General features: G+C 36.5%; 1 protein-coding gene across 3 annotated transcripts in view; it reads right to left on the reverse strand.

The window, feature by feature from the left end:
- The window catches only part of SLIT2 (slit guidance ligand 2), a 261,499-nt gene that overhangs the window by 232,197 nt on the left and 5,244 nt on the right, over positions 1-24,058 (reverse strand). For all 3 annotated transcript variants that reach the window (XM_068943286.1, XM_068943285.1, XM_068943287.1), the window contains exon 4: positions 9,096-9,167. In XM_068943286.1, the coding sequence (XP_068799387.1) occupies positions 9,096-9,167 (72 nt within the window). The remainder of the gene's footprint in view (positions 1-9,095; positions 9,168-24,058) is intronic.

Below are 24,058 nucleotides of genomic sequence, written 5' to 3' on the forward strand. Positions count from 1 at the left end.
ATGTTGATACACTGCTTTAGCTGTAAATGGTCAAATATTTTAGACAAAAGGAAATTCAAATACATCTGACTGACAAGTCTACATCTGAATACCAAGTGTCAAGGTAATACATACATTCACAAGTTTGAAGAAATTCATATCTCATTGGTAGACAATTCACACTGCATCTGCAGTATTTCACTAACTATTCAACGTTTAATCTCATTTGTGTGGAGAAGTGTTTACTGTATCAGCAGATTAAGCTTTTGAACTCTTTTGCACTCACATGTGCAAAGGATACTATCATCAGTAAAAAAGACAAAAAAATTTGTTACATCACCAATAAATGAATTAAGCTATGTTGTCTTATTATATGTTTGTAAAGTTGCCCCTCCCCCCAGTAAAGACCATTAAAAGCACACTCCCCTACAAAACAATCTCTAAAACTGGCTGTAATTTCACTTTTTAACTACAGGTAGTGTGCTTAAAAATACATCAGCTGAAGAGCAGCTGCTCTTTAACAAAGTACATTTCATCTAGCTCTAGGATGCAAAAAACTATTCAAAACATGCTTTGTAGACCAACATTATAGCAAAAAGCATTTGTAGATCAGCACTACAACAGAAAGCATTATTAAGGACCAAGAGCAAATTAAAGCTTTTAGATAGCCTTGACTTTGATACAATGGAACACAGGAAAGCAGATCTGTGCAGGCTAAAGTGGATATGCATTTTTCCAGTAATGCTGTTTCCCTTGCCAATTTCCTACTCCTTTTGAAGAATTCAGGCAGCAGCTACTACAATCAGTGCACGATACGCTGTCTCTTTCAAAACCCCTTTTTTCTTATGAGCAGTTACATATTCTTCTCCAGAGAACACAAATCTGGCAAAATAACAATCTTCAGGTATTTCTTTTACTGCTATAAAATGCCTGTTGGTATGTTCTACATACATTAGTAATTTTCTATGAAAAATCTGAATTCTCGATGTTCTTTATAAAAATGTAAATATTGGGAAACATTTTATATGGAAAAAATACATTTGCTGCTTGAACACTGTGTGTTACTTCAGAGAAGCTTTAAAACAAATTCAATGCATTTAAAATGCTATATAAATCAACATTCAGGATGAAGGGTCAACAGGGGTTAAACTGTCTGTCCTTCTTGACTACATTCATAAATGTCTTTTCTAGCTGTACTTGTAGAAGCAATTGCAGCGTAACTTGGATATTAAAACCTCCAAGGAAACCAACAATAAAAGCTGCTAAGAATTTCGCAAGTTTTTTTTTTTTTCCTTAGGTGTTAATTAAATGATCATTTAACACTGAAATGTAAACACAACATTTTCATCTACTGACAGCATAGCCTATTATAAATCCAGGGTAATAAACGTCCTGGTGTTAATACTCTGAACCAAGTTCCCACAACACACTAAGATGCCTTGTCGTGTCTAAGGTTAAGCATCTAGACACAAAACAAAGATTGTGCCTACTCGACTTCCAGTTCAATTTTCCCATCGCCCAGTGACCTAGGTAACACTTCGAGCAATAAAGAATAAATTTAATTTCTCCAGCATTTTGTGAGGATTAGGAACAATTGTTGGCTTGCAATGACTTTTTATCCTTGGATTCTTTCTCTTCCAGAGCATTCCCCCAGCTCTAAAAGAAAATTCTGATGGTTTAAGACACAGAACAAACAGAACTTTAAATTAGGCTTTTTTTCAATCAATTGGAACTGTTGGAAGGGAAGTAATCAACCTTTCTTTCGACTTTTCTCAGCTATTCAGTTACTTCAGGCTTTAATCTTCCACTAGTAGAAGCAGCTTACCATCATAGGGAGAAGCCTCTACATTTTTGCATTTTCCCTTGGCCTGATTTATTCCCCTCTCTACACTTTTTTTAAATCAAGTTGACATGGCTGCACTTAAATGTCCACTCCTTGGAAGCAGAGACTTACAGATGTCCTCGTTATAACATTTCACACCATGTTTTTGCACCACATAACGGTATTTCCTCTGACATGCCTTTTTACTTTTCATTACTTCCTTCACTGAGATTCAGTTTCCTACTTAACTCCTGCCTAAAAGGTTTCCTATATCACAGTTTACCAAAGCTTTCAAGGTTAACCCTCCAGGAACAACCCAGGGACAGATTCAGCATGGATACTAATATGGTTATAGATAATCTGAAACAAGTTAATTTTTGCATTTAAACAAAAAAATTCAGTTCTCTGCTTTGACAGCTATCACCTCAACACAAACACTGAGGTTAGCATAATCAAGCCATATTTACTAAAGTGTATCTCAATTACTTTGAATACCACCACACTGTTTTAAAAGTCATTTCATAATTGCAAATGTGCAATTGTGAGTGAGGTAAGTACTTAATACAACTCATGTTTCCTCATTAGATGTATTTAAATATCAGCAGCTAATACTGTAAGAGATTTTGAATACCATAGGTGTTTATGTTAGTCCAGAAGAACGGCCTTAAGCCACACTTTGTTTGGTGTTTTAACCTTAATTTCAAAATCATGTCAAGGTGAGTAAACAGTTTTGCAACCTCTGTTAGAATGAAAATCAATAGTAATAAGTATCTTTACAGATGCCTGCCTGCTGAAAATACCGACTTGTGGTATTTGGTAATGCAGGTCACGTAAAGATATAATCATCTGCCTGGTAGCACAGTTAGCTTGCAGCCCTAGAATTCCACCCAACCCACCATTTTATCCCATGACAAAGGAAATAACACCTATAAAAACATAATTTAACATTTTTTTTGAAAAAATTAAAGAAATATTGTGGCAAATTTAAATACAATTTAAAGATAATTCCCAGTTATATCAAAATTAAAAATACAAACATCTAGAGTGAGCAGTTTCACATGAAAAAAGTGCTTCCAATTAAAAAAAATACCGTATTATTTCTTTGAGTGCCTATATTTAACCCGACTTCTGCATACTTGGTAAACCATTTCCCATAACCACAGTTTTCCTGTACTGCATCATGCTAGGTGCTGCAGAAATACCAAAGAAAGTACAGCTTATGAAAAGTCAATATATTGAAGAGCCTAAAACACCAAAGGGCAGGAAGACCAATGTAGTCAAGTTTAAAGTTCAAGTGATAGTAACCAAACAACGATTAAAAAAAATAGAGTAAAACGGAATATGACTGTTTCAAGAGTTCACTCCAGTGCCAACATTTCTACTCAGCTAAATCTAAGACTGAATGTTTGCTATTGCTAGGTTGCAACCACTGCAAATTTACACCAAATTCTTATTTCTATGCTCAAAAAATAAATCAAAGTCCCCTGAGGCACTGTACAAGTTTTTGCAGTACTTCCAACATCTCTAGAAGTCATCCTGCCATTTCTTACCCTATAAAGTAGCCCTTATGTCTGAAACAAAGCTGTAGTGATAATTGTTTTTGCTCACTATTGAGCAAAGCAAGGTGACTTGAATTTAACTTCATATCATTACAGCAGGGAACGAGAAAAGACAGAATCAGGTGATAGGACAAGAGGAAAAACGCACAGACAAGGTAACTTGCATTAATTGTTCCAGCTCCTGATTCACTTTTTCTAGATTAAAAATGAGCAGATGGCTGAGAAGCAACTAATCTCCATAAACTTCTGCAAGGATTATCTTCTAGATCTTCCATACCCAATAGGAATACCAGAGGAAAACATATTACAAACCTAGCACTGTGGGTGCCACATTTTTTGGTTACTCAGTTTCCTCTTAGAGGTAGTGAACCTTAACAAGCATGCTTTCAATACCTATCAATCCTTACATGCCCAAATAGTCCTTTCTTTACCTAAGGATTATAATTTTAGCAAAACAAAATTCACTGAACTGTAGCTAACAGTGGACTTAAGCATAATGAACCAAACTCACCCTAAAAACATTACAAACTGCTGCCATAAGACCTTGCATTAGTGACAGTGCACCGATTTAGCAAAGCTATGATAATGATGCTTTCACATTGCAAGAAAGTAGCAATTAATGTAATCATATTAGGGATTTCCTTTTAATTGCTGGGTTACAATACCAGAAAACCCAAATTGTACGCTTATTTTACACATACACTTTCTACAAGATCTCTTTGTTAAATAATAATTGAAAAATACATTTTCTAAGAATTACAGTCACTATTAACAAATGATGTTAGTATAACTCCTCCAGTAATTAAAACTGGACTAATACTAGAATTGTTAAAACCTAACAACTTTACTATTTGTGAGCTGGTTATTTGTTCAAATAAAACAATTTAAACATTCCTATATTTGAAATTAATTGCTGTGGTAGAATACCACAGGAAATCTTAACATTAGCATGATGAATGCATAGAAAATTTTACCTTTAAAAGACTCAAATCTATTATACAAAAAAAAACCAAAATGTATTGTATGGAGACTGCTAAAATGCACCAAAACAAATAATAAAAAAAATGAAACCAATCATTGAAGAGAGAGGGTAAATTTTGGTAAATTCATAATTCACGTAGAAGTTCTGATGTTCTAACAAACAGAACCGTTGCACACCCAGCACACTTCCACCATAAGGTGCAGCATACTGTAGTACCACGGCGGCACAAACAGCGGAAACCTACCAGTTACTCTCATCCATCAGCAGCTCCTTTAACAACATACTTGCAAAAGCAGAGAGATTCACTAATAATTGCCTTCTGAATAGGGGAAACTCATTCTTGCTCCTCACTGGATTTTTAACAACCACAACCACCTGTTTACAGCTGGAACAAAAGATTGCAGAGGCTTGAAGATAACAAGCATATTCTACAGAGAGATTTCTCCATTGAGTTGTTACAAGGGATTCAGATTATTAAACATAAATGATCTCACCTGCCAATTTATTACTGTAGCTTGCCATAGTTACAGCTAAAAGGCATATAACAAAATCATAAATTTAAGGTGCAAACACAGCTAGCGTAACAGAACGGAGACACAGCAGCTTAAAAATGTTTTTAAAGTTCTGTTTTACCATCTTATACCACTTCTGTTTTATTCTCATCTCTGATTGCTTTTGCCTTTACCAAGAGGGGAGGGAAAAACCCTTCAGCTAAAAAGGCACAAACGCAAACGCTGCAAAGCGTTAGGTTCCCCTGCAGCCGCTGGAAAAACCGGCTTCGGCAGCCGCCCGCCCGCAGAAGTTAGCGGCTGCCCGCGCCGCGCCGGCACCTTCGGCCTCCCCGCGCCGGTGGGAGCTGGCTGGCTGAGCAGCGATGTCGAGCCGACCGGACAACGGTAACCGTAGCAACTGTAACCTGCAATTCCTGCCTAACCATTGTGCGATTTATTGTGGCAGGGGCCAAAGAGGCCAAGAGTAAAATGAAGCAGAGAACTATGGTGTCTGACACATCTAGTACCGCACACTTTAATCATAGCTGGCAGAAATTAATTCAGGAGGAATTTTTGCAAGGGCCCCCCATGCAGGGTTTTGTTGTTGTTGTTGCCGCCGCCGCTGCTGCTGTTCTGGCCTCCGCGCTTTTTTTTTTTTTTTTTTTTAAATTCTTAGCTGTTAGGACTTTAAGTCACTCAATGGCAGACATCTCAAAACTGAGTGTTTATTAACCAGACTAAATCAAGATTTTTCTCTCCCTTTAGAGGAGAAATGTTTTATTCATGACATTTATTTTTAAATATATTTATATTAGAAAAAGTGTCTAATACGCCAGAAGAGTAGGAGCACATCCGCTAGTAAGACTGGGTTTTTTCCACCACCAACATTGCCTAACTTACAAAACAAAGACTGGTCAGTAAGCGACCTTAACCTCATTCCAAGTGCAGGAAATTTAAATCAAATGAGACAAACGTTGTGCATGGAAATCAGTATCCTTTACTTGCCTCTAATAAACGTATTTTTTAAAACCACATTCTCAAAGAGCCTTGGGTCCAGCACTTGCTATCCTGCAGCAAGTGACAGTCAATGAACTGTGATCTAACTAGCCAAAGTAAGCAGTCAAAATCCATTTGCCTCAGATAAGTACTCAGTAGGCTGTAATCGCTTGCTGCATTAAAGGTATTACTGCTGGTGCGCACACAAGTTAGCATGAGCGGGAGCACGAGTCTCTGAAAACAACACATACCATTCTCACAGGAAAAATACTTGCTGAACAAGGACTTACATTATCCCAATGGATCTACTACAGCACCTGTATTAGCAGTACTTTGTCAAAACACACAGGTTAAGAGGCATTTTTCTTTGAAAGATATCTCACAAGATACAATTAATACACCCTGGAGCCGTCCTCACACTATTTTTAGCATACTACTTCCTATAGAAATATTTACACCAAAAAGCTTTGGTAGATCAACTCTTAACAGGAAATCAGTTTATGCTTTGACCAGAAGTATCCGTTTTAGTTTTTTTTTTTTTTAAACCAGGTGTTTTCTTTTAGTTTTTTCCATATTCCAAGAAAATAACCTGAAAGTTAATCCAACCAATTATTTTTGAAAGTCAAGCATCTTTAGACAGAGAAAATTATGCACTGTGTCTTTTAAACTCTCAATCTATCGCTTTCCTGTACTTACACTTCCCATCTGTCAACAAGTGCTTGTAATTTTATTACACTGTCCTGTAGTTTATGCAGAGTTGGTATTATTTTACAGAGTTCTGTTAATGGACTGGATAAATGGTAATGCTATTTAAACTAGTCTCCTGCTCCAGCAAACACAGCTGCAACTGTACTACTATTTCTAGGCAAACATCTTGACCTGAACATGCAGTGCTCTCTCAACCCGTCCAAAGAGAAATTGGAGCAGACAGCAAAGGGAAAGCATAGCTGGCCGCTGGCGGCAACCAACTGTGTCTAATCATAATTCATATACAGTGTACCCTCTTTCTTTTATATTGCATTTAGGCTACACAACAAGCATATGTGCTTCTTCACCTGGCATCTCATTTACAGCCAAGGGTCAAATGGTAATTATTATTCACAGAAGCTCAACAGTATGTTGAAAACTTGCAGTACATTCACTGTTTGATTAGCTGCTAAATGCCAAAAATAAATACTAAAACTAAAGCATATTATACATTTTAATGACCATGTTTAGAGACCTTTAATTTTCCTTAAAAAGAATTGGATATAAATATGTATAAGCATACACAATACACGAAAAAAATCCATATCATTTTATACTCCACATAGTGGTCAAGCTAGACAAAAATCTGAAAGCTGACCAGGGACATTTATCTTGGTCAGGGCACCAAAGGGATTGATGCATTTTTAATTATAAAGTTAGTGTTAAACGAACTTAGATTTTCAGTATCACGAGCATTTTATTTTAAACATGAATACATTATAACCAGACATTCACTTTCATGGTCTGATCAACAATAGCCCTTAGGCAGAGGAAATTTAATACTGTGAAGCCAGTGATCTCTTACTTTCCACCATATATACGAGCAGTTGTGTGCTTTATGTCAAAAGAAATTATAAATTTAAGACTAGCATCTATCAAATATACTCTTTGGAATTAAATATATTCAACTACAATTTTGCCTGAAGTGTTCATCCATTTTTTCCTGCAAATTATGGCTCATTTCTATTTTATCTGAATTTAGATAACAACCATGACAGTATAGGTGCAATAATAAAATTATCATAAATCCCTTCCATTTTCCTTCCTGATAGTAGTATCTCCATGATTGCTGATGAAAATTATAGAAAAGATTGAGTTGTTAATATATAAAGCTACGTATGTATGTATCATTATATTATAGCAGAGCAAAAATATTTTTGTTGTCAGAACAAAAGCCTTCAGGAACTCTGGCCTAGTAATTTAACAACTCATTGCATCTACAAGGAAGTTTTAGAAACAAAAAACACATCAGAAGCCAAGAAAAAAAATACAAAGAACTAAACATTTACACCAATAATAGAGTCATTTTCAGTTTACCATTTCATATTACTAGCAGAGAAAAAAAAAAGAACTATTATTTTGTAATATTAAAAGAGAAATCAACTCCTAAAAATAAAAGCTCCATTATAAAACTTTTTCTCAAGAACATTTCCATATATTGAAGTAGAAATGAATCAGAGGAAACCCATCTTCTTCCACCTTCACTCATTTTCCCAGTACACATGGGGTAAAGTCAGTAAAATCAAATCAATTTATTCAGCGATTAAGATATACAAAATGGTCTACTTGTTTATTCAGACTGCTCTAGCTATTTAAATTCAATTTCGATAGCAGAAATCTCACCTGAAGACTAAAGAACTGTCAAACATATATGTATGTATCTTTAATTTTTTAAAATGCCTGAATTCATACTTCCTTTTCAAAGCCTTTTTAAGCATATCAAGTTGTGTCCCTTTCATGCCATAGGCTATAACTGAAAGTTACCTTGAAATTTATTTCATTACAATAAGTGAGCATGTAGATAAATAATTAACTGAAATCAGTATCTGAACTACAGTCCATGTTTATGCTGCAACAGAAATAAGTAGATTCTCAAAAATGACCAATGGGTCAACACATTAAAAAAATGTAAATGTTATCAGACCAAAGAGAATCAAAACTAAACCTCATTACCTTAAGTAAAAACCTCTTCTCAAGTTGAGTAAAGTATTTCATAATCTTTTTCTTCCCAGAGTTTTCGTTACTGCCTTTGTTTGCTTTGCAAGGCAACCCAGGAGAGAACTCACAGCCCACCATTTACCAATGCTATGATTTTTCCAGTCCAATGTGTACATATACAAAAACAGGGCATCAAAAAACCCAAGTTCTTGTACAGTGCCATATCATTGGGTCAGAACCTCCAAAGTCTTTATGTCTTTTAACACAGGAGAAGGAAAACAGGAGAAAAGCAAAGCTGAAATATTCTTTCAACAAGACTTCATTTACAGAAGCAGGAACCGATGAAACAATGTTTTGTCTCAGTCAAGTGTCAGCATCTAAGCTAGAATTTTTTTTTTTCCCTTTTTAAATCTAGCAAAATAGGTGAAGAAAGTACTCAGCTTAAACAAACAAAAAAGATCATTAATATTCCTAGATGCATTTTAGCCTTGTTAAATGCAAAACAAAAACCTAATACAAGACGGAATAACAGAGCAAGTCCAAATTTTCAAGAATAATACTTATAGGTTGTGCGTACTTACAGCCTGTATAACTTCGGTGTCCCCAGAAAGAGCAGTTCAGAAAGCAACTGAAGGTTATTTCTGTTCAGACGCCTTTTGAAAGAAAAAGCTTTGTTAAATACAAGTAAAGTGCTACAGCAATGCAATGCAAACATTTTGAGCAGGCATCCCTGAGCTGTAATATGCTGATTTTAAAGCACAGAAAGGCTATGCAATTCTGGTCCATTAGCGGAGACATGGTCGAGTAGTAAATTTACCATGGACTAATTACATTTTCTGGTTTCCCCAACTGAGTGCATTACCTATTTCATTTTATGAAAGATTATTTTAAATTTCTGTAGTGTGAATCAGTCACTAAGTTGGGACTCTACCCTGCATAAACAACCGGAAAACTAAAAATATAAAATCAAAGTAACTTAATTCTCCACCAACTCCGCGTTTCTCTTGGTAGAATGAGGCAAACAGGCAAACACTTTGTGACCATGAAAGGCTATCCAAGGGAACATTTATCAAATGCATGCATCACTAAATTAAAGCCATGAGAGAATAAAACTAAAGATCTATATAATATATTCAAAAAAAAAGTGAAGAAAGCTGCTATAGAAATCTCATCAAATGAGAGTCACAAAATCAGAAAGTCTCAACTTACATTTGCAATTATAGGGTTTTTTTAATGCAATATGCTCTATATCTTTAAAAATAAAGTTAAAGTCTTTAAAAAGAAAGTTAAATTTAAAAAATTAGTTGTGCATAACACTACAAAGGAAAAGCTGCAACTGGAATTTGCAAGATGCCCATTTGTCTATGAAGTTTCTCACTGAACATACCAACCAGGATCAAATCCTTTCAGTCTTTGGTGACAAGTTCAAAGCCCATAGCAGCATAACCATACCCAACAGTACAACAACTAGCCAAAACAAATATATTCCATCTTCTTGATTTTTTTTTTTTTAAATATGCAATGCAAATTATTCTCTGCTAGCATGTGTAAGTGACAGGCCCGGACCACAGTCATACCATTCAAGAACTGAAGCCCCAAACAGGTTTTTGTTTTGTTTTTTTGTTTGGTAATGCACACACCACCTGCCATTTCGGCAAAGCAAAACTATCGGAAAAAAAAAAGATATTTCCTCCCAAAAACCTCATCACAAGTCTCAGTTTGCAGAGTACAGTGATTACATTTTACATTAATTCTAATACATTCTTGGACACCAGACTGCCTGGTATTATCTGATATTTATTTTATTCCTACAGCAGCTACATTTAAGTCACTAGACAGCTATCTACACATTCTCTAAGATTTAAAAGAGAACTGGACAGCGTTGATAAAAATGTTTTAGAATTTCATAATTTTTTAGAATTTCTTCTCAGCTAATCTTACGGATGAATTCAACCCACAGAGGCCATTTAGCCTCTCAGAACCGATTTTTCATACTATAGTAATCATTGTTGCTCCATTTAAAGGCCTTTCCAATTTGCACAGAGAGAGAGAAAGAACAATAACTATTCAGGACAAAAAAAGAATTTCTCCTTTTATATTTGTTAAGGCCCTATAAATTTAAACCCTGGACAATAATGGTCAGTTACAACTGACGGTAGGACAAAAATAACTAATAGTTCTATTTTTGAAAATGTTCAATATAATACAAAAAAGACAATGTGGTACAATGACATAATATCAACTGATAATAGGGTTCTTCAGGCAGGCTGCCTTTTGCTTAATACAACAGTCTTGCAAGGATGCAGTGACCATCACTTTAAAAGGATCATACAGGCCAAATGTTTATGGCAGTAAATAACTTTCTATACAAGAAGTTAATATATTAGATCAGGAGCTCCTGTTAGTACTTCTAGTACTCACATGACCCACACAATTGAGTATGATTTTATGAACTGGACTTCACTGGAAAAGATTTTTTCAATACTAAGTAGCTGTGTTAAAAAAATTAACACTATAAATTAACACATATGTAAGTGAATGTGGAGAAAAGGATGTGGGGTGAATTCAAAAAATATACACCATTAGTATCGCTTCAGTGACAGAATAAAATAGCTTTCATTTTTATAGTCAATATGGACAGTTCGAAATCTTTGGGATGTATAAGTACATGCTAAGGCTCCAGAAAATTCTTCCTTAAAGTGACATTTTCAAGGCAGTTTGGAGAACCAGATATATTGAAAGACGTGGCCAACTCCCTAGACACATCTTCACCTCATGCTCATTAGATTAAATTTGTCTGAAGCAGCACTATCTATTAAAATATAGAAGCATAATGGCATAAAAGTGACCAGATAACTCCCTTCCTCCCCACCAGCTGAAACCTGAGATAACTGCAGATTTGGAAGAGCAAAGATGGAATAAAGTATCCATGATTACAAATAACAGAAGTACAGTTACTGTGGAGCAAAACAGAAATCCCATCACTTTCTTTCAGGATGTGTTAGAAGAGATGTCACTGCAGCTAGCTAGCAGACAGCATTCCCCTTGGGACAATGAGAAGAGAAATTTCAGTTGCATCAACTGAACTCCACTTTCAGAAATGGCATTAAGTTCAAGGCGTAGTACTGAAGAAACAGTGATGAGGTAATTCCATATTACTGCCTTTCACTTTCCGATTTGCCCATTTCTCAGAGGGGAAAAATTCAGAAGTTAGTGGCATAAGTAACAGAAAATGTACCACAGAATCTTCTCCAGTATTTCAATACCTTGAACTGGAAAAACCCTGGGTAGTGGTCAAAAATAACTGGATGACAGTCTGAAAGCACATAATTCTGTCAACTTAACAAAACTGAGGCACAATCGTAATCTATAAATAATTTATTTTTCCTCCTACTACTGAATGTAGCTTTAGAAAGAGAACAGGCAACCAACAGAGTGGCTCAGATGAATTTTTGAGCTCTTCATGATTAAAACAAGCTCCACATACTACCTGATTTACATAAAAATATTTTAAATACTTCAGCTTAAGGCTCCCAGAACTCAGTCTTCCAAACAAGGTAGTAAAGATTAGAAAAAGATCCACAAAGTGAAGTGATGGAAGAAGTACATAAATACACTCAAAGAAATTAGAACTTCAAGATGATCAGTTTAAAGATACAAAAGGGAAATCTTTGACAGATGGATAGGTGAAAATAGTTTTGAAAAGGGTGTGATACCAATGTGCAGAGAAAACAAAGTAAGTAGAGGCAAGCAACAGGCTGCTCTGAATTGGACAACAGTAAAAGTAAGCAAAAAATTGGCTTGATTTAAGATATTTATGTACATCTGTGATGACTATCATTGTTGATAAGGAAACCCTTTTCATTTGTTGCAGGTTCTAGGGAGCACATTAGCTTTGCAGAAGCAGCTGCATTATGTGAGTTTTTCTCGTATTTTGCATGGCAGAGGGTATACAGAGGATGATAGAGTTACAGGGAGAATGAATCATGGAGTGTGTCATACTCCCAAACTGTGACAGGTTTCCTAACATGATGAGGTACAGTCATGCTACCAGTCTGTCCCAATGTCATCTGAAACTCTCACACCACAGTGACTTCAGCCAGCGTTAGTCAAGTTGGAGAGTGGATCAGAACTCTTAACTACACTATCTGCAGTTGCTGTAATTCACTAGCAGGTCCACATGGTGTTTTCCACACTTGATTCCACCTTACTTTAACTTGCTTCTGATCCCACAGTAACCACCTACATACAGCAAGGGAAATCCTTCTTTCTCCCTACAGGGCCTGCTATCCTACCTCTTGTCTCAGATGACCTTCATAACTGGGAACAGTTCTAGTAACAGTGCTTTGCAGTAGATGACAGTATACCACACACATCAGAGTAATTCAGGTTGGAAGATACCTCAGGTGGTCTCCAGGCCAACCTCCTACCTAAAGTAGGGCCAGATATGAGGTCAGACCAGGCTGCTCAGGGCTTTATCAGTCAGGTCTGGAAAACCTCCAAGGATGGAAATGGCACAACCTCTCCGGGCAACCAACTTGTTCCACTGCTTAACTATCTTCACAGTGGAAAGGTTCTTCCTTGTATCCAGTCTGAACCTCTTATTTCAATTTATGCCAGTTGTCTCACCACTGTGAAAAGCCTGGCTCCACCTTCTTGATAACCTCCTCATAGAGGCTGCTATTTGGTCCCCCAGCAGCCTTCTCTTCTCCAGGTCAAATACTTCCACTGGGTTTTAAGGCAACACACCTTCTACAAGCGCACAATAATTGTTCAAGTAGATGCAGTTCTAGGCATAGACCCTCTAAAATAAAAGCCCTCAAAGATAACTTGAGTACTGTTCTAAGTTAAGTGATGTTCCAAGTAATCTAAAGAGTAAATTTAATTTGTAATTAGAAACAGTCTGTCCCATTGAGTGTATAAAGACAGAGCTTTCCAGAACTCTAAATAGGACAAAAATATTTTATTCTACCTCCATTGCTTTAAGAATAGAAGGTTTCCAACTCACAAAAAAGTTACTGATAGCAGAAGCTATTATTCCTCTTGTGAGGTTAGCTGACATAAGCAAATATACTGTCTGTGCGTAACACATACTGCTGTATAGCTTAAAAATTCTGCTCTGGAACAAAGAAGCACATCTTCATTATATCTCCAGCAGAAGATGTTACTAACACATACTTAAAAATACTACATAATATCTTTCTATTGGAGTTCATTTGAAAAAAGTGTGTAACCTTTAAAAGCACTAAAAAAAGTCATCACTGAATTTCAATTTAATGTGAAAGGATATGCCAGTAAACAAACTGCTGAGTGTTCAAGCAGCAGCACTTTAATTCACAGTGCTCACAGTGAACGACTCCACCACACTTCTCAAGTAGTTCCAGCAGGTTACAGGGAGATACATTTACTGGGAAGGTTTAATCTACAGTTAGGCAGTATGAGCTCAGGAAATGGAGAAGAATTAAGCTAAAAAATAATCTAACTGTCTTAAAACAGGAAGTTAGTGCCCAACACCCAAATCAGCTCAGACTGGCTTACATGGACTTAACTACTAGTCCCAGAAACTTGACCCTAGAAACATTAAAGGATATTACATTAAGTGATGTCTATTCACTCTATTCCCTTACCAGAGAATGGATATCAAACTTGACTTGGGCTCAAGTCTAAAAGGAAGGTAAGTTTCATTATTTTTCTACAGAAGCAATGTTGCTATTTATGTTAGAAGCAGCAAACATCTGTACATCACTATCCAAAGCACACTGAATTTCAACATACTTGGCAACTGCTGTCTATGAATCTGACTTGTGCAAACATGTCAAGTGAGAAGAAAACCCAAAAACTAAGAGCTAAGCAAAAGATTGTGCCAGTTCTTCCATTAAGACTTCTCTGCAAAGGCCTTCTCATCTCCAGTCAGACTACTCATGATCTCTTAAAACCTAACAATATCAAGTTTCCTAATTTTTATTCATGTGGTCAGTATCTCTGAGAAGTCCAAGGGTGATATTACAGCAGTAGCATGCTTAAGTTAAAATTTTTCTCAGGTCAAGAACCACATAATCAGAGTTCCATTTTCCAGACTAAACAGACTAGCTAAGAAAGATGGGTCGTCTAAGGTGGTTTCAATTAGATACCAAATATCAAATTGATATTTATTTTAATAAATACTTGGAATGGAAGCAAGACTCTTAAACAGACACTAGTGCAAAGCCAGTTTCATACTGGCATAGAAGTGGTGCCAGTTAGTTTGCAACCTGTAACACACTCCATTGAACTAGTAGGTCTGAATGTATCTACACGACCTAAACTCCAAAACATATTCTGTCCTTCTCTTCCCTCTCAAAGGGCTGCTGTCAAGTCTGAAATTACCACCTCTTGATAAGTTTTCCATACATTCTATAGAACACCATTTTGAATAAAGAACCTATACTGTATCTATGCTTCATCTAAGAGGTGATAGTTTTCCAGTATAAACTGAGCTAGGACAAACACCTTTGCCAGAAATAAAAGGAAAAGAAATTAAGGCTCTTTTCCAGACGCTTCAACTTTCCTTACTGTTTCAGCAGTGAAAAAGAAGATTAAAAGATATTTCTACATATAGCTGGGAATTATGCTTAATAATTCTGCCTGTAGCATTGAAAGTGTGAAAACTAAAGCACATTTGCTCATAAGTATTATTACATATGAGCTTAACATTTTTGCTAAGCAAAAGTCAAGTCAGTTCACACAAATATCAAGCTGTAAATGCACATGCAGCCTAACAGGGCCTGATGCCATGTACGCATGAGTGCTGAGGGAGCTGGCCAGTGTCACTGCAAGGCCACTCTTGATTATCTTTGAAAGGCTGTGACAACTGGGGCAGGTTCCTGAGGATTAGAAGAAAGTGTCACTCTTATCAGGAAGGACAAGAAAGAGCATCTGGAGAACTATAGACCAGTCAGCCTCACTTGATCCCTAGGAAGGTGATGGAGCATCTAATCCTAAAAGTCATAAGCAAATATATCAAGGACAAGGTAGTGGTCGTCATGGATTTACAAAGGAAAACTCAATAGCCATCTATGATGAAATGACTAGTTTGGTGGATGAGGGGAGAGCACTGGATGTTATTTATCTTGATTTTAGCAATGTCTTTGGCACTATCTCCCATAAAATCCTCATAGACAAACTGATGATGTACAGACTAGCTAAGTAGGCAGTGAGGTGGACTGGAAACTGGCTGAACTGCCAGGCTTAAAGTGTTATGATCAAAATAACAATGTCCAGCTAAACGCTGGGCACTTGTGGTATAACCCAGGGGTCAAAACTGGGTCAAATACTGTTCAACATCTTCATTAATGGCCTGGATGATGGGACATAGTGCACTATGTGTGGATGATTCAAACCCTCCTCCTGGTTCTGTTACACCAGGCGGTTGTGCTGCCATCCAGAGGGACCTGGACAGGCTAGGAAATAGGCCAAAAGGCATCTCATGAATTTCAAAGGAAAATGCCAAGCAGTGTTTGAAGCCCCCCAAAAAGGGGAGCAGAAATTTTAATCTTGACAAGAAAAAACAAAGATTCTCTTGATTCATCTGGGGGCACAAATCCTGCCCTAGGCAGGACTGTCCTCACCTGCAAGATGGAAAAATTGTAGTGGGTTTATTATGGCAACACTTCACCCAGCTCTGTAGCAGTGAGACAAGGAATCATCTAAGACAGAGCCCCAACACTAAGTAGGCTTCTTCAACTAGAAGATAACCTTTAATTTAAAAGTTTACCTGCTTTGGATTCAGCATAGCTCATTAGCAGGCCACTCAAACACCACAGGAGAAATACTACAGGAGCCAAGAAGTAAGTAGTCTTGGCTTGTAGCAGACAAGCCACAAAGAAGAATAGAAGTTATAAAACCTCCACAAGGCAATATAAAAATCAAACATCACACGAGCAAGAATGGTCTTTCGTCAACACACAAAAAAACAGAGGGGAGAAAGATGACTTATTATTGGAATTTAGCTAGACTCTGGGCAGATTATTTTGACAGCAGGCAAGAATGGCAACTCTGCAAATAGTCTAGATAGTGCCAGAAAGACAGTTACAAGCCTGAGTCACCGCAATACTTTTTCATACAAGTATCCTTCTGTAGCATCTGTAAAGGCATGGTGCTAAACTACAAGTCAGAAAGGCTAGTGTGTTTTAAAAATTAAGAGAGAAATTGCCATATTGGATCTGGTTATTAGTCTTGGCTATTATTAAAGACAAGCCAACACAATGCACTGCATACTATGAAGAAAAATAAAATATTTCTTCTGATGAAGTTTCAGACTGACTCTTCAGAGTGATATGAAGTAATATAACAGTAGGAGTCACTGAAGTGACAGTCAAGCAGCCAAATCTCTCATGGAGTTTGAAGTTTAACCATAAAAAAACTGCAAATTTGCTTGGAGTTTTAAGTTAAAATAAGCAGTAAATTTTAGATGTTCTCTGAAAGATATGCTATATGAATATGAAATGTGCTATGACAGACAAGTCACATTTTTACCTGTAGCCATATGACATTAAACCGTTCATTAAAAAGAAATATTGACGTGGTTGTGCAAGAGATAAACGTGATTTTTAAAGCTATGCATTTTAGTTCTACTGTAAGTTTAATACAAGTAGTCTGCAGCATCATTTTGAAGTGTTCTGAACATAAAATACCACTTGAAACAAACATTGATACAATGGTTCTGTAGAACCAGATTTGGTTTCAACATTTTGCAACAGTGCAAATTACCCATTTCAGAGGAAGCAAGAAAGGGGAGCATCCAGCAAACAATGTCACAAAGGATGAGCACAAAACAGATGTGGGAAAAATAAACAGCCTTCCCGCCCTGGAATTTGTAAAAAGGTCTGCAAAGAGCAAACAGGACTTCTCACTGCAATTTGACTTCTAGACCTATAAAAGGAATCCCATGAGAAACTAGACTCAGACGAATAAAATAATGTGAGGAAATAATAGTGAAAGTATTCAAAGCTTTCAAAAGGAGAACTTTGTTCTTGGACTTTAAATTTTATCAAACATTTTGTATTATCGTGCAATTAAAGTGTTGCTATAAGCTTATTCCTACAGTGCTATTAGAACACTGTTTCTCTTTAAATACTGTCTTCAAAGACAGCCTTTGTCTATTTCTGATTTGCCAGGTTTTTTTTTTCCTGGAGAACCTATCTGAAGTTACTTTGACAAAAGTCTCCTAATACAGGATAATTACTGTAGTAATTTTTTAAACTACAAATACAGGTGCCCTGGTACAATACTTGTAAGATAGTCTCACATTCCTTGGTAAGTGATTAGCACCGCAGGCTTCATGGCCTCCTCCCTGTTTTAAGATGAGGAATGTGCTATGTGTTGCCCTTAAACTAGGTAGGATTAGCTAAGAGAAGGATTTTTCACATCCGTGATTAACAAGGAATAACTGTTCACCCCCTTCAGGGCTGTTCAAAAACCTGAACTCATTACTCTTCCGCTACCTACAACACAGGCAGGAAAGTATTAACCCTTCCAGCTCACATTTTCACACTGAAACTAAACAGGTGCTTAAGCGTCACGCTTCAAAAGGGAGTGAACCAAAAACATTAAACCTCCTAAAAACATACAAGCACATCCTTATGCACACGAGGTCTTAGGCAGTCTGGCCCAGATCTTCCTGGCTGCGGCAGTGAGAATCTGTCCAGAACGTACCCCAAGTGAAAAAATTAAATCTCAGGCTTCAGTAACTCATCTGTGGCTGAGAAGACCAACATACCAAAATAAGATCAGGAGGCAGTGAGCAAGGAAGTCAGAGACTAACTTCTAGCTAAAGATCTAAGAACTCATTCTAAGACCTCAGTACAGCTTCCTTTCAGAGAAGTCTGTTGTGTTTATATAGGATAACGCCTTACTCCAGAGAGAAGCTCATTTCCTTCAAGGCTACTTGTATAGTCAAGCACAACAAGATGAAATATCTTCCATATACTGACTATTCTTTTACCTATTACAGTGATGCAAATGATTTCTGAATAGTAGCAGTGACTCAACTGTTAGCATAGCTTTTTTCACTACTAGCCCTAAAATTCCACACTAGCTTTTAAACTGCACAACTAAGCCTTTAGAAATTAGAAAAAATAATCAGATCGTGCCTCAGTTAAAAACTGTGACTGCTCTTATGATCCAATTTTGCAATATTTGACATTTTTTCTAAAAGTCTCAGCTCCCAGAGTTTTATTATGTAGCTGTGTGGAAGTGATATCAGATTTTCAACACCTCTCTGCTGCAACTGAAAGACTATATTCTATCAGAGACTCAAAACAAAAAAAGCAACAATTTGGAACAAAACTGATTATTTTGGGATTGACTTCAGGACACAGATGACATTTATAAATCTTAGAAAATCCTGCTAAACTTTTTAAAAGTTAGTAGTTTTCCCACTTGGGATTCAAATTCCATGGATAAAGCTAATCAAAGGCTTGGAATAAAACTACAATCTCATGCCACATATCAATACACAATAAAATGCTAGTATATAGGTTTATTTTAATCTCTGGACAGCATGTTTTATCCTATCAGTGACAGAATAAGTCATATTTTTCTAGGATCACTACCACTATTATGAAAGTTCACAATGGTTTGCTTCCCCTCATGCAATCTACTAGTTTATGAGAAGAAATGTCAAGGGGGAACATTATTCTTGACACGAAAGGACATACACCGAGAAGTTACCATGGCCTTTTTCTAGGCTAGACAAAACTAGAGCTGTACCAGTTTGCCTTTTTTGTAACAGAAGGCAACAGTCCCTCGCCAATCTTCCAGTCCTGATGGGCAGTATTGCCCAAGCAAAATTAATTTGTTTATCTTAGATGCAAAATTTTATTTCGTAGTTCATCCTGCTGTTCAGGCTTTTGAAAGACAAGATACTCTGTAAAGCCCCACACATTTCAGAGACTGTGGTAGCTCACTTTGAGTTTTGCCTTCATAAAAAGCAAGAACTGCTAATACAGCCTATATTCACTACATTTGTCAGGGACAGATGAGCACCTAAAGATATAACCCTAACAATATAACATAGGAAACACAGCTAAAAAAACCTTTGTATTACTGAATCATATTTTATATCTTTGGTGATATGGACTCATATATATATAGGTTAGAATTAAGCCCTTGCTACAGAAGCTGCAACATGACCTTTTCGTATATTTGTGTCTAGAAAAGATACCCAAACAGTACTTCGTGCTTACTACATAGTAAGTTTTTTCCTAATTTTTCCTTTATACTTCTCTTGTTGTGCACATCTACAAGATTCAAAGTGTTCATCTACAGCATGAACAAAACTTCTATTATTTTCAATACTACTGAGTGAAATGTTCACATTCCTAAGTAAACTCCACCTTCATAATAAATTTTAACAACTCACTGTCATATCTGGGGAGATGGAGGCCCCAATAAATAACAAGTTCCTCAGTTTGATATTTTAGAAATGTGTTGCAAAATATTAGATGTAATGCATGAGCTGTAAGAAAACATGTAATTACTTAAATATTTCTCATTATTTAGTGATACGTTATATGAAACGTGGAAATGCAACATAGATGGCTTCTAGTTTAGAAACTATTTCAAGTAACAACTTGAAGTTCAACCCTTCAAGCATTCTCTTCTTGAGCTCCGAATTTCAGAGCTTACTTACTCAATATAACATAGGGGTCTTTTGTTTTTCATTTTTTATTTTAGTATTTAGCTTAAATACCAATTTTCAAAGATTACAGTTGTTATAGAACCTGTGGAACTGAACCACAGGCAGTTCCATCTGAACCTGAGGAAAAACTTCTTCACTGTGAGGGTGACAGAGCACTGGAACAGGTTGCCCAGAGAGGTGGTGGAGTCTCCTTCCCTGGAGATATTCAAAACCCGTCTGGATGTGATCCTGGGCAATATGCTCTAGGTGACCCTGCTTGAGCAGGGAGGTTGGACTAGATGAACTCCAGAGGTCCCTTCCAACCTAAACGATTCTGTGATTCTGTGAGAAAAGCATTTTATTTCTGCACTCCTTTTCCATAGAAGTGGTGTTTATCTACAAAGATAGCTCTTTAGAGTTGTTAAAATAATATACGGACATTTAGAAATAAATTCTATTAATTCAAGTATCATCACTGTGGCTCAGCCTGGAAATTTTTAGCCCACATGAGTAACTTTTCTCATGAGAAGTCAGTGGGGTGACTCATGCAAAACAAGTTATATGGCAAGCATGAGCAGAATCAGAGTCTGTGGGCATTTTAGGGGCATATTGTTGCCTCAGTAGAATATTTACACATACAGGAAGAAAAATCTAGGTAGTATTCAAACTACTGCTGTAAACTCTTCCTATCTGGACATCTTTTGCATGTTCAGCATAGCTTTAGAATGAGCATATCTAGTATCTCAACTACTAGATTAGAAATATTTATTAGAAAAATTAATGATTAAGAGCAATGCTCCCATCAGCAGACAGACTTTTTTTCCAATTGAAGTTAACTGCTCTGCTACATAAACAAACAATGACTATGTTTAGCGCTCATAACTTAACTACATTGTTTTTCTGGGGTATAAAGAATTAAGGAAGGTTTAGACTTTAAGATGCTCATAGTATAATTGGGTCGGGTCTATAGCAGCTGTCTTCCAACTAGATTTTATACTTCCTTCCAGGTGACAACAGCTTGTAAAAACATGAGGATATTTCTAGCAGTGGCTGCAAGACCACAGGGGAAGGTGACGGGGGAGGAGATAAAAACAAACGACTGTACTTGAGCTCTTTTTTTGCCTTCAGTCCAAGTCTTTGCCTTCAGAAAATAGATTTTCAGGTCTATCTTCATCTTGTTTTCTTACGAGACCTGTTCAACTATTTTAAACATCACATCTCACATGACAGCTTTATAAAGCTAGAGAAAGCAACAAGCACTTCACGTATACATAAAGGAACGAAAAGATGTTTAAATGACAAGGTTTTGCTTCCCAGAATAGGCAGCAGTCTCAAGAAATTAAGTGTTCTGGAAATTCTCCATACTGTAGCCCTTCCTACTTCCCAGCAACAAAATGCAGAGGAATCTGCTACGGATACATGGCTGTGGTCTGTGTAAGAGATGTTCAGAGACCGTAAGAGGCCAGGTCCTGATCCTTTCTTTAGGGGAGCTGCAATCCAGTAAACAGCCATACGCTCTAAGTAGCGCCATCCAAAAAAGGACCCTACACACATGAATATGGGCTCATAACACAAGTTACTGGTCAATATAAAAGTCTGGCAAATGTTAATAGAAGATTGACAAAAATGTAATTACTCTAGAAATTTCAACACTACTTCAGGACGCACACAAAGGTACAAGCTGAAAAATAGGCTGTTCATGCTGAAGTTCAAATAGTTGTTTCAACAGACACTGAGAACATCTACACACCACAATAGCACATGCGATTCAGCCATTCAAGGTTGAGCCTCAGAAGAAAGCTATATTCACAAACTTACCAATTCAGAGCCCAGGCAGTGCTGTACCAAATTGGAGTAGAGCTAAACTGAGCCTTCAGACAATACCACCAGAGATTATAACTAAGTGATGCACAGCTGTGTATGCACATTTGTTTCACTGAAGACTTTTTAGAGAATTATCCAGCTAAATGACTTACAACAAAGTCATATTTGTCTTCACTAGGGTCTCTCCACAAACTAAGACTTCCACATACCTAAACTCTAACTGGTTAAGTCTCTAGTTTCCATCTTGTTCCCTCCCCCAGTTCTTATGCAATAGACTCTGCTGCATGATCACCTATTGCTAACCGAAGATTTTTACTATAAAGTGTCAGCAGGGCTGCTGTAGGAATAAACACTACTGTAACAAGTGTTTATTTTGGTTTTGGTTTCCATTACATTTCTACAATTACACTGATGTGACACAAGTTCTTGTCATGGGGCACATTAGGTCTAAGTAGCTTTGTGAACATGCTACTATGGCTATCTAATGTACTACAGATTTGTTGTTGCTTAATTAAACTGCAGGATAAACATTTCTAACCACCTCAGAAAAATGCACATAGCTTTAATCAATTCATATCTTAAGTAGCTTTCTTAGGAAGAAAAGGTTGAGTTTCCTTAGATTTTTTCAGTGCTTCAGATCTTCAGTTTTCACTTCATTCAGAGGGAGCTGAGGCTATTCAGCATTTTGCATGATCTGATCTGCAAATCAGTATTCAAATAAAATTACTGACCAACCAAGCAGCTACTTGGAAGTCAGAGTAATTGGCGTAAAAAGAAATGTTATAACTGAACTTCCAGTTCAAAAAAAAGGCTACCTACAGAGATTTATATTCTTTTTTCAGAAGGAAACTGTTGTGAAAGTCTACTCTTCTATTTTGAAGGACAACCGAACCACAGGCAATGTATTTGAAAAGTTTGGTCTGTATACCTGTCACAAGATATTCTAATACAAACAATTTTATAAACCAGTTCAATTCATGTAAGCAGCAGTGAAGACTCTCACACTTTCCACTGGCATGCTAAATCAGCTGCATCAGGTATTCTTTGACAGTAGCTTGATTCGCTCTATGAAGTGTGATATCCTATACTTAAAGCTTGTTTCTTTTTTTTTAAAAAAAGAAGTGCTTGATATTTAGTGTGTAAAAATAAAGTGCTTGAAGGAAGCCTCCACAAGTTTCCTGAGAAATCGTTTTGAATTTCAGAATCCCAAGGAGATGAATTGGCTGTCAGATAACAATGCGCCTTCATCAGATGGACTTGGCAGTTGTAAACAAGAGGAATTTTCTCAGCTTTTCCTCACAAATATGAAATATTTGCTCTTAGCCAACAGCTGGGGCGGTTTAAAGACATCCTGCATCTATATTCAAATTACAAGTCACCCACACACCTAATGCTGACTAAATTTCTGCAAATTAAAAAAAAACACCTCTAGTGATTACTGGAGCAGACAAAATAATTCTACGGACAAAGCAGAATCTAACTTTGTAGGTCTTTAAAACTGATTAAACTTCCAAATGTCTTGGTTTGCTTACTGAAGAAAAAAAATAAACTCACAACAGTAGCCTCAGTTACTGGAATTCTCATCAGAACTAGTATCCTACTAAATTGCAAACATTTACTTTTACCTCCAAAGATTTTAAAGATTTAGCAAGAGAGAAAAAGCTTAAAAAAAGCCACAAAATCATAAGAGTAAGATGTAAGTACTTCTCATTTTCAGTTCAGACAAGCACATTTTAACCACTTAAGTTCAATTCTGTTAATACTACAACTCTGTATTGCACTTCACAAGTCTTGTATCATAATTTCAAGACATTTAACCCTGAGTTAAAATATTGTTAATAAATCAGGTACAGGATCTTGCTTCAGGATAATCAAGAAACAAAGCTGATTATGTATTGTTTTAAATTTAGCAACTATTTTATATTTCAGTGGCTAATCACATTCACAATTAAAGCATGGATGTCTATGTTTCATATATGTGCACTTACTCCTGCAATATGAACTACACTGCTGTTTAATTTTCTAGGTAAACCCTATAAACCAAAATTAAGAATGTGTATA

This window comes from Struthio camelus, chromosome 4 (assembly GCF_040807025.1).
Source record: "Struthio camelus isolate bStrCam1 chromosome 4, bStrCam1.hap1, whole genome shotgun sequence".
Lineage (NCBI taxonomy): Eukaryota > Metazoa > Chordata > Aves > Struthioniformes > Struthionidae > Struthio > Struthio camelus.